The sequence below is a fragment of the Ornithorhynchus anatinus genome, chromosome 1, assembly GCF_004115215.2.
Source record: "Ornithorhynchus anatinus isolate Pmale09 chromosome 1, mOrnAna1.pri.v4, whole genome shotgun sequence".
NCBI lineage: Eukaryota > Metazoa > Chordata > Mammalia > Monotremata > Ornithorhynchidae > Ornithorhynchus > Ornithorhynchus anatinus.
Window position 1 is genome coordinate 173,368,121 of NC_041728.1, and position 12,308 is coordinate 173,380,428.

General features: G+C 44.9%; 1 protein-coding gene across 1 annotated transcript in view; it reads right to left on the minus strand.

Annotated features, from left to right (window-relative positions):
* The window catches only part of MRAS (muscle RAS oncogene homolog), a 137,999-nt gene that overhangs the window by 12,112 nt on the left and 113,579 nt on the right, over positions 1 to 12,308 (minus strand). Inside the window, exon 4 of the mRNA XM_029073953.2 lies at positions 2,243 to 2,342. Within this exon, the coding sequence (XP_028929786.1) occupies positions 2,243 to 2,342 (100 nt within the window). The remainder of the gene's footprint in view (positions 1 to 2,242; positions 2,343 to 12,308) is intronic.

Sequence of the window (12,308 nt, forward strand, 5' to 3'; positions counted from 1 at the left end):
TGATTCCCTTCTACTTACCAAAGCGTGCAGCACAGAGTAGGTGTTTAGTAAATTCCTTTCCGACAAGAATAAAATCTGTGGAAATTCTGACTGTACATCTTTACAAGATGCTTGTTCCTACATAGGTTAGCCATGAGCACCTGAGCCTATCTCATTAAGTTTCTTTCCAAGGAATTTGTGTAGTCTAGAGGGGGAAGGCAATTGGGAAATCTGGGTTCTAGTACTGAACGAGAGTGATGGGGATGCTACGATTTAGGATGTCCCTCTGTAAAATGAGGATATTGCTATCTCCCCTCTCCCCTCCCACCACAGAGATCCAGTATGAAGAAGGATGTGATCCCAAAGATAAAGCCGCATGCCCTAACGGATAGAGCATGGCCTGGGAGTCCGAGGGTCAGGGTTCGAATCCTAGGTCCACCACTTCTCTGCCGTGAGATCTTGGGCAAGTCACCTCACCTCTCTGTACCTCGGTTACCTCATCTAGAAAATGGGGATTTAGACTGTGAGCCCTAAGTGGGATAGGGACTTTGTCCAATCCGATTATCATGCATTTACCCCAGTGCTCGGCATATAGTAAGCACTTTAACGAATACCATTTTTAAATGGTATTAGGCTAGAGTTGACAAGAGGTGGCCATTCTATCACCTGGAGGGTTAGTCCACAGCCTCTGGCTAGAGGTGATTTGCTGAGAAGGAACAGGGGAAGGGCCTAATTTGGTTTCCTGAGCAGGATAACAAAATAAAATTGAAAGACCATTAGATTGGTAGCTCCTTGAGGAAATGGATCATGTCTACGTACTCTACTATAATCCCCCAAATGTTTGGTACAATGGTCTGCACGCATAAGTGCTCAATAAATCCCACTGTTTGATGGATGGATTGAATGATGGACTCTGAGGTAGATAGAAGATAATCAGGTTGAAAGCCATCCCTGTCCCACAAAGGACTCACAGGCTAAAGAGGAAGGAGAACAAATATTGAAACCCCATTTTACAGATGAGGAAACTAAGGCATAGAAAAGCTCTTAGTACAGTGCTCTGCACCCAGGAAGCATTGAATAACTACGATTGAATGAATGGACTAAGCGAGACAAAGCATGGTAGAAATAGGTAATGAACTCAAGACTGCTGAGACACTAATCTCACTAATCTAATTGTATATATTTTCTTTACTCTATTTATTTTGTTAATGAATTGTACATCGCCTTGATTCTATTTAGTTGCCATTGTTTTTACGAGATGTTCTTCCCCTTGACTCTATTTATTGCCCTTGTTCTTGTCTGTCTGTCTCCCCCGATTAGACTGTAAGCCCGTCAAACGACAGGGACTGTCTCTATCTGATGCCGACTTGTTCATTCCAAGTGCTTAGTACAGTGCTCTGCACACAGGAAGCGCTCAATAAATACTACTGAATGAATGAATGAATGAATAATCTGGATGAAGCATATGAATGCATAATCTGAGAACAGTGTGGCCTAGTGGATAAAGCCCGGGCCAGGGAATCAGAGGTCCTGTGTTCTAATCCCAGCTCTGCTACTTGTCTGCTGTGTGATCTGGGGCAAATCACTTCACTTCTCCGTGCCTCAGTTCCCTCATCTGTAAAATGGGGATTAAGGCCGTGAGCCTTATTATCTTGTCCTTAACCTTCCCTATCCATTGCAGTGCCTGGCATATAGTAGGGGCTTAACAAATACCATTCAAAAAAGTGAGACAAAAATGGAATAAATAAAAAAGATCCCATGAACTTGGCAACAATCCTACCCAGAATCCCAGCTAAATCATCTGTTAGCGGGATTGGAGCAGACATCTACCTAGAGGAGAGAGGAGAGTGGAGGCGGAGGGCAGGGTAATGATCACATTACCGCAAAAGTCCACAGGAGAAATTTTAAGGGTTATGAGGAAGGTCACTAAGGCTACTGTCATTCCATTCTAGAACCTTTATGGGAATGGTTAGGAGTGAGAGAGTCAGATTTGGCCTCTGATTATGTCACTCACTTTAGGTTCTTGTTCTTCCTTTGCTGTTGGCTCTCTGAAATTGTGATTATTGAATTGGTGACCAGAGTTTAATTTTCATCATCGTTAAGAACAAATGAATCACATCCTTAGTCCCTTTAATGGTATTTAAGCAGCTAGAGGACAACAATATCAGTCCTTCCCTTATAAATGTTCACCGGTGCCCACGCCCACACTCACACACACAGTCACACACATTCTCTCTCTCTCACACTCACTCACACAACCTACATTGTGTTTCGTTGCCATTTCTCTTCCTTGTTCCCTGGTGATTTTTCGCAAGTGCATCAGATCAACTTTATTGGCCACCAAGATCATCGGAAAGGACTCCCTGGGAAAGAAAAAGAAAGAATCACTACAAAATAAAGATGCCTTAAATGTAGATGGATGAGGAATAGTTCCAACCCCCAGATAGTCCCACTAACCATTCCTCCAGTCAAGCAAACAGACAACAGCTCCTTCCGCAGCCTATTACTTGCTTCTTTACCACTCTAAGTAGAACCAGCAATGACAGAACAACACAGAAAGCAATTTTCTCATCCCAACTTGATCCTCATTTCCTCGTTCTTAATAATGACGGTACTTATTAAGCATACATTATATACCAAGCACTGTACTAATTGTTGGGATAGATACAATAGAATCAGGTTGGGACAACAGAATCAGGTTGGGCACAGTCCCTGTCCCACACTAGACTCACAGTCTTAGCCCTCATTTTCCATGGGAGGTAATTGAGGCACAAATAAGTGACTTACCCAAAGGCACCCGGCCAGACATGTGGAGGAGCCGGCATTAGAACCCGGGTCCTCCTGACTCCCAGGACCATGCTCTACACCCTAGGCCACTCTGCTTCTTGCTGCTTTTCTACCATTTCATGAGCAGATTCCTCAGTATCTTAATTGCTGCCAAATGCTGCCAGTATTTTACTACTTTGGGGATTTTACTACTTTGAGGTTTATGTAGCTGGTGAAAGGTTAGTACAGTCCTAAATAAGTGCTTATTATGTGCCAAGAAATGTAATCAATCAGTCAATGGTATATACTCAGCCTTACTGTGTGCAGAGTACTGTATTAAGTGCTTAGGAGAATACAATACTATAGAGTTGGTATCACTCAATAATCAATGCTATTTATTGAGCATTTCCTGGGCACAGGACACTGTACTAAGTAGTTGGGAGAATACAGTGCAAAGGGATAGATCTAGATGATCCCTGGCCACACAGAGCTTACAGAATAGATGGGGAGATAGATATTAAATTACAGAAGGAAATGTACATAAACACTGTGGGGCTGAGGGGAATATCAAAATGCTGATGGGAAACAGACCCAAATGATGCAAAAAGGAGGGCTAAGACAGGGAAGTGAGGACTTTTTTATGGTATTTGTTAAGCGCTTACTATGTGACAGGTACTGTACTAAGTGTTGGGGTAGATACAAGTAAATCGGGTTGGGTACAGTCATGGCCTACGTGAGGCTCACAGTCTTAATGCCCATTTTAGAGATTAGGGAATTGAGGCATAGAGAAGTGAAGTGACTTGCTTAAGGTTACATAGCAGACAAGTGGTAGAGCCAGAATCAGAACCCAGGTCCTTCTGATTCCCAAGCCTGTGCCCTCTCCCCTAGGCCACACTGCATTTCTCCAGCTTTTAGTCGGGGAAGACATGATACCTGTCCACAAGGAGTTTAAAATCTAGAATGGGACACAGATATGAAAATAAATTACAGATGGGGGATATGGCAGGGTAAAATGATATCTAATAAGTGTTGTGGGGCTGAGGCTGAGGTGAATATCAAATGCTTCTAGAGAACAGATCTAAGAATATAGATGATGAAGAAAGGAGAGTGAGCAGAGAAATGAGCACTTTCGTGGGGAAGGTCTCTTGAAGGAGATATGATTTTAATAAGGCCTTGAAGGTGGGGAGAGTGATTTTTTTTCCAAATGACATTCGTTGAGCACTTACTGTGTGCCAGGAACTATACTAAGTGCTGGGGTAGATACAAACTTATCAGGTTGGATACAGTCCATGTCACCCATGGAATTCACACTCTTCATCCCTATTTTAGAGATGAGCTAACTGAAACACAGACAAGTTAAGTGACTTGCCCAAGGTCACACAACAAACATGTGGTGGAGTTGGGACTAGAACCTAGGTCCTTCTGACTCCCAAGCCCATGCTCTATCCACTAGACCACGCTGCTTCTCAGCGTGATCTGTGGTGGTGTGTCAAAAATGAAGGGAAAAGGGAATTTCAGGCCAGGAGGAGGAAATGGGCAAGGGGACAGTGGTGAGAAAGATGAGATCAGGGTACAGTCATTCGAGAAGTGAAATGTCGGGGCTGCGTTTTAGAAGATCAGCAAGGTAAAGAAGGAGGGGACGAGCTGGGTGAATAAAGCCGATGGTAAGGATTTTGATGCACTGGGGTAGAGTTATAAGATAAGCCAGTCAAACAGAGCCCCTATCCCACACGGGGTTCACAGTTCTGACCTACTTGCTCAAGGAATGTCCCCAGTGAGGAGTTGAACGGCCTCTCCTAAGGTCTCTCTTTGTGCTTAGTTTGGCTTGTGTCTAAGGAGAAGCTCTGTGTGTGTTTGTTGTACGAGACCCCTCGTGCTCTCTGACAGGCCAAGATGGCCAGCAGGAGGAGAGGGCTAGGGTTCCTAGGAAGGTAGTAGGATTTGCCTCATGCCTCTTCTTCTCTAAGTCTCATTCTTGTCTTTTCCACCATTAACCACTTGCTCATGCCCTCCATCCCACCTGGAGCTTCCTTTCATATCTGGTGGATCCGTTGCCTTCCACTCTAAGCTCCTCCTCTAGACTGCAAGCTCCTTGTGGGCAGGGATCGTGTTTACCGACTCTTCTGTATTATACTTTCCCAAGTGCTCAGTAAAGTGCCTTGCATACAGTAAGTATTCACTAAATGCCAATGATTGTTTCACTGATTTATTGAAATCACATCTCCGAGAGGCAGTGTGGTCTAGCGGAAAGAGCACAAGCCTGGGAGTCAGCGCTTAGGACAGTGCCTGACACACAGAAAGTACTCAACAGATACCATAAAAGCAAAAAAATGCCAGGAGACCTGGGTTCTAATCCTAGCTTTGTCACTTGCCTGCTATGTGACCTTGGGAAAGACACCTAACCTCTTTGTGCTTCAGTTTCCTCTTCTGTACAATGGGGATTAAATGCCCGTTCTTCCTGCCCTTTAGCCTGTGAACTCCAGGTGGGGCAGGCACTATGTCTCCTCTGATTATCTTGAATCTACCTTAGTGCCTGGCACACAGAAAACACTTAACAAATATTATTATCATTGTTATTATCACCATCGTCATCGTAATTATATTATCTCTTTCACAGAACTTACCCTGTCTGATTTCTGATCTCCACACCTGGTATCCCTCAACTGCCATTTCAGCACTAAGCGCTTAAGCTTGCGCAACACCCATGAAGCGTTTATGTGGATTTTTTTTTTACTATACCATTTCCTCCTAGTGAACATATTTTAATGTTTGCCTCCCCAATTCCCCTCTCAGGGTCACACCTGGAGATTTCCCAGGACTGCCTGTCTCGGCTACTGGAGAGAGAGTCAAGCAGAGGCCTACTCATTCCATTACTACCTTGGCCAGTGGCTAGCGCGTGGAAGCCAATCTGCTACAAGTCAAAACTCACCCGTGCCGGGCAGCAGCGGCACGGAAGAGAGTCGAGGGCGGGGACTCAAGTTCACTGCGCAGGAGGCGACGATGGAAACCACTTCCGGATTTTTACCGAGAAAACTCCGTGGATCCACTACCAAAACGATAACAGATGGAGGTGGAGCGTTCTGAGAGAGATGTGTCCATGGCGTCGCTATGGGTTGAAAACGCCTTGACAGCATAAGACAAGACCCCCATTATTCATTCAATTGTATTTATTGAGCACTTACTATGTGCAGACCACTGTATTAAGCGCTTGGAATGTACAATTCGGCAACAGATTCAAGAGCCATGATGGGCTCTTTAGATTTTAAGGTCCTCGAGAGCAGGAATCGTGTATACTTTACTGTGCTCTCCCCCAGGACTTTCTCAGCACACAGTAGTTGATCAAGAAAAACACCACTGATTGATTGATTGACCGAACAGATTTGGGGAGGACAGTGACAGTATTGCTGATGTAAACGTTTTGGAACAGAATTTACAAGCCTGAATGAAAATGCCAGGAATCATGGCTGAATTTGCAGGGAGAAGAGTAGCAGAGTAGCAGCAGCAGAAGAAATGGTAGTAATGAAGCAGTAGAGAAGTAGCGGTAGAGAGAGCCCCCCCTTTTCCTCTGTTCCCCCTTTCCTACCCCCCCCCATTCTTCCCCCTTTTCCTCCCCTCTGCACTATGCTCATTTGTATATATTATTGATTACCCTATTTATTTTGCTAATGAGATATATATCTCCTTGATTCTATTCATCCTGATGATTTTGTCTTGTTTTTGTCTTCTTCTCTTTGGCTTTGCTGTCTGGCTCTCCCGTTTAGACCGTGAGGCCGTCATGGGACAGGGATTGTCTCCACCTGTTGCCGAACTGTACATTCCAGGCGTTTAGTACAGTGCTCTGCACGTAGTAAGGGCTCAATAAATACTACTGAATGAATGGATGGTCACAGTAGCAGTAGAAGACGGAGTTGCCGTAGTATTAGAGATAGTAGCAGTCGTAGTAGTTAACTTCTCTGTGCCTCAGTTCCCTCATCTGTAAAATGGGGGTGAAGAGTGTGAGCCCAGGCGGGACAGGGAGTGGGTCCAACCTCTTTACCTTCTATCTACCCCAGTGCTTAGAAAAGTGCTTGGCATTATTATTATTGTTATTATTAGTAGTTGGAGAAGTAGAGTAGCAGAAGTTTTAGCCAGGGTAGTAACAGGAAGAGAAGTAATTGCACAGGTAGTAGCAGTTGTAGGAATAATGAGGGCATTTGTTAAGCGCTTACTAGGTGCAAAGCACTGCTCTAAGCGCTGCAGAGGATACAAGGTGATCAGGTTGTCCCATGTGGGGCTCACAGTCTTCATCCCCATTTTACAGATGAGGTAACTGAGGCCCAGAGAAGTGAATAATAATAATGATAATAATGGCATTTGTTAAGCACTTACTATGTGCAAAGCACTGGGTAAGCGCTGGGGGATACAAGGTGATCAGGATGTCCCATGTGGGGCTCACAGTCTTCACCCCATTTTACAGATGAGGTCACTGAGGCACAGAGAAGTGAATAATAATAATCATAATGATGGCATTTGTTAAGCACTGTTCGAAGCGCTGGGGGGATACAAGGTGACCAGGTTGTCCCACGTGGGGCTCACAGTCTTAATCCCCACTTTACAGATGAGGTAACTGAGGCCCAGAAAAGTGAAGTGACTTGCCCAAAGTCACACAGCTGGTAAGTGGTGGAGCCAGGATTAGAACCCATGACTTCTGACTCCCAAGCCTGGCATCTTTCCACTGAGCCATGCTGCTTTTCTGTAGGTAGTAGTTGAGTAGTAGTAATAAGTCACTTAACTTCTCAGTGCCTCAGTTACCTCATCTGTAAAATGAGGGTGGAGTCTGTGAGCCCCATGAGGGAAGGGAACAGGGTCCAACCTCATTACCTTGTATCTACCCCAGTGCTTAGAAAAGTGTTTGGCACTTAGTAAGTGCTTAACAAATACCATTATTATTATTATTTAGTAGTAGTAGTAGTAGTAGCAGTAGAGTAGTAGAAGTTTTAGTCATATTAGCAATAGTAACAATAACAGCAGTCAGTCGGTCATACTTACTGAGCGCTTACTGGGTACTGTACTAAGCGCTTGGGAGAGTACAATACAACTAAATACAGTCACACTCCCCTCTCACCCCGCTCCAGTCTATTCTTTACTCCGCTGCCCGGCTCATCTTCCTGCAGAAACACTCTGGGCATGTCACTCCCCTTCTTAAAAACCTCCAGTGGTTGCCTATCAACCTCTGCTCAAAACAAAAACTCCTCACTCCAGGCTTCGAGGCTCTCCATCACCTTGCCCCTTCCTACCTCTCCTCCCTTCTCTCTTTCTACTGCGCACCCCACACCCTCCGCTCCTCTGCCGCCCACCTCCTCACTGTTCCTCGGTCTCGCCTATCCCGCCGTCGACCCCTGGGCCACGTCCTCCCGCGGTCCTGGAATGCCCTCCCTCCTCACCTCAGGCAATCTAATTCTCTTCCCCTCTTCAAATCCCTACTTAGAGCTCACCTCCTCCAAGAGGCTTTCCCAGACTGAGCTCCCCCCCTTTTCCCTCAGCTCCCTCTACCCACCCCCTTCACCTCTCCACAGCTAAACCCTCTTCTCTCCCCTTTCCCTCTCCTCCTCCCCCTCTCCCATCCCACTCCCTCAGCACTGTACTTGTCCACTCAACTGTATATATCTTCATCACCCTATTTATTTTGTTTAATGTGACGTACATCACCCTGATTCTATTTATTTGCCCTTGTTTTTATGAGTTGTTCTTCCCCTTGACTCTATTTATTGCCATTGTTCTTGTCTACCTGTCTCCCCCGATTAGACTATAAGCCCGTCAAAGGGCAGGAACTGTCTCTATCTGTTGCTGATTTGTACATTCCAAGCGCTTAGTACAGTGCTCTGTACATAGTAAGCGCTCAATAAATAACATTGAATGAATGAAACATTCCCTGCCCGCAACGCGCTTACAGTCTAGAGGACTGTGTCCAACCTGATAAGCTCTTACCTACCCCAGCGCTTAGCATAGTTCTTGGCACACAGCAACAGCGCTTGTGTATATTTGTATATATTTATTATTCTATTTATTTTATTAATGATGTGTATATGTCTATAATTCTACTTATTTATATTGATGCTATCGAGGCCTGTTGACTTCTTTTGATGTCTGTCTCCCTACTTCTAGACTGTGAGCCCGTTGTTGGATAAGGATTGTGTCTTTTTGTTGCCGAATTGTACTCTCCAAGCACTTCATACAGTGCTCTCCACACAGTAAGCGCTCAATAAATACGATTGAATGAATGAATGAATGGGAAGAGCACAGTTTTGGAAGTCAAAGGACCTGGTTTGTAATCACAGCTCTGCCACTTATTGATGAGAAGCGGCATATCCCAGTGGGTAGAGCACGGGCCTGGGAGTCAGAGGACCTGTATTCTAGTCCTTACTCCACCCCTTGTTTGTTGTGTGACCTTGGGCAAGTCACTTAACTTTTTTGTGCCTCAGTTTCATCATCTGTTAAATGGTGATCAACACCTGTTATCCTTCCTACTTAGACTGTGAGCCCCAAGGTCCGATCTAATTAACTTGTATTTATTCCAGAGCTTAGAACGATGCTTGACACACAGTAAGTGCTTGACGTAATAATGATGATGATAATAATAATACTGTGTAGGGAACTAATACGGTTTAAGGAAGAAGCTCTGCTAAAGCCATCATCAAAGACCACTGTTCCCCTGACTTTATATGCCCCTCTCCTGTGGCGCTGCATGAGAGATAGATAAGCCTAAGACCTGAAGCACATCTTACGAACAGAAACACTTGGAAATCACAAGTATTCCTTTTTTTCGACATATTTTTCTCTCCAAATGTCTTGTTCATGCTGCTTGGTTCATGGTGAAGTGGCCTATTTTAGAATGAAGGCGTCTGTAAAGCACAGAAGGGCTTTATTGTCAGGGATGACGAGGACTTCACCAAATGGAAGGATTTACTTTTAGCCTCACAGGTGAAGAAACCAATTTAGAAGGAGAGACGCTTCTGGAGTCAAACCAAGTTAAATCTGAACAAGTTTTCATTCTCTGGGGCAATGGGGGTTGAGAATGCAGACAGGAAAAATCATTGAAATTGCAATTTATGAAAATCACAAAAAAGTCCCCAAAGTGATTTGTCCCCAATTGTTTCAAGCTTTAATAAAAATAATATAATGATAATAATAATAACGGTGCTTCTTAAGTGCTCATTTATGAGCCAAGCATTGTACTAAGTGTTGAGATAGACACACCAAGGTCATCGGATTGGACACAGTTCCTCTGCCACAAGAATTGGTAACAATCAATCAATCAAACATATAATCAATGATATTTATTGAGCTCTTACTATGTGCAGAACACTGTACTGAGCTTGGGAGAGTACGGACAACAGAGCGGGTAGACAAGTTCCAGGGCCATTAAGGAGATCACAGTCTAGAACAAGAGTCAGACATTAAAATAAATAAATTCATTATGGGTATGTACATAAGTACTGTGAGGCTGAGGTGAATAGGGAAGCAGCATGGCATAGTGGATAGAGTCAGAAGATCCTGGCTTCTAATTCTGGCTTCACCACTTGTCTTTCTGTGTGGCCTTGGGCAAATCACTTGACTTCTCTGTGCCTCAGCTACCTCATCTGTAAAATGGGGATTAAGACTGTGAGCCCCATGTGGGACAACATAATTACCTTGTATCTACCCTAGAGCCTAGGCCATAGTAAACACTTAACAAATATCCCTGCTCTGCCACTTGGCAGCTATGTGACCCTGGGCAAGTCACTTAACTTCTATGTGCCTCAGTTACCTCATCAGTAAAATGGGGATTAACTGTGAGCCTCACGTGGGACAACCTGATTACTCTGTATCTACCCCAGCGCTTAGAACAGTGCTCTGCACATAGTAAGCGCTTAACAAATACCAACATTATTACCATCATCATCATCATCAATATCAGTGCTGAAGAAGCAGCGTGGATCAGTGGAAAGAGCACGGGCTTTGGAGTCAGAGTTCATGGGTTCGAATCCCGGCTCGGCCACTTGTCAGCTGTGTGACTGTGGGTAAGTCACTTAACTTCTCGGTGCCTCAGTTACCTCATCTGTAAAATGGGGATTAAGACTGTGAGCCCCACGTGGGACAACCTGATTCCCCTGTGTCTACCCCAGCGCTTAGAACAGTGCTCGGCACATAGTAAGCGCTTAACAAATACCAACATTATTAGATCCATAGGCGACGCAGAAGTGGGAAGGATTTGGGGAAAAGAGAGCTTAAGAGGGAAAGCCCTCTTGAAGGAGATGTGATTTAAATGACGCTCTGAAGGTGGGGAGAGACTGTCATGTTTGGAGGAGGGAGCTCCAGGCCAGGGGGGAGGATGTGGGCAACGGGATGGCAGAGAAATAGTAGAGGTCACGGCACAGTGAGTCAGCTGGCCCTGGAGGAGTGAAGTGTGCAGATCGGGTGGTAGTAGGAAATGAGGGAGGTAAGTCAGGACAGGAGTGAAGTGTGCAGATCAGGTGGTAGTAGGAAATGAGGGAGGTAAATCAGGACAGGTGAGCAGATTGGGCTTTAAGGCCGATGGCAAGGAGTTTCCATTTGAAGTTAAGGGTTATGGGAGCACAACTGCTTAAACTGGTGGTTCTGTTGACCGACTTCTGGATTTGAATGCAGGTCCCCAAGGTCCTGAGAGTTAAGACGCCAATATTCAGGGGCAAACAGGTGTGAAGGCAGGCTGTGGGTGACATGCAAAATTACAGACCTTTGTCACCGCGGTGTCAGAGAGCCACCCCTGCTCTCTCACCAAGGTCGGGGTGTGGGCAGAGGGGGAGCAGGGAGAGGGAAAATGAAGAAATGGTTGTTTTGGGGCTCCTGCAGTTAGGGAGTGAGTTCTTCGTGACCCAGTTAGTGCTTCTAATCATTTTGTTTTGTTGACTGTCTCCCCCTTCTAGACTGGGAGCCCATTGTTGGGTAGGGACTGTCTCTATTTATTGCCAAATTGTATTTTCCAAGCTCTTAGTACAGTGCTCTGCACAAAGTAAGCGCTCAATAAATACTATTAAATGAATGCTTGGTCGACAGCAGTTCATATGTTAGTGGTAATGATTTTGGAAACAACGGATAAGTCTCCTAGCTGAGTTGCTGATATTTTTGGGTGTGGGTTAACTTTCTTGTGTTCTGTCAGAGATCCAAGAATAACAATAATATGATTCGCGTAATATCTGAGAGAGAGCTGGGGCAGGAATGGCTGCTGGGGGCGGTGGTCCAAGGAGAATCAACCAATCCATTGTATTTACTGAGCACTTACTGTGTGCAGAGCACAGTACTAAGCGCTTAAGAAAGTACAGTATAATACAATTGGTATACACTTTTGCTGCCCACGATGAGCTTACAGACTAGAGAAGTGGCCTTGAAGGGACACAAGAATCAACCAGTCAATCAGTGGTTATTTACTGAGTGCTGACTGTGTGCAGAGCATTGTACTAAATACTTGGGAGAGTCCAACATTACAGAGTTGGTCAATACACTCCCTGCCCATAATGAGCTTGTAGACTAGGGAAAGGAGGAATGGGTGAGGATGAGGTGCATTC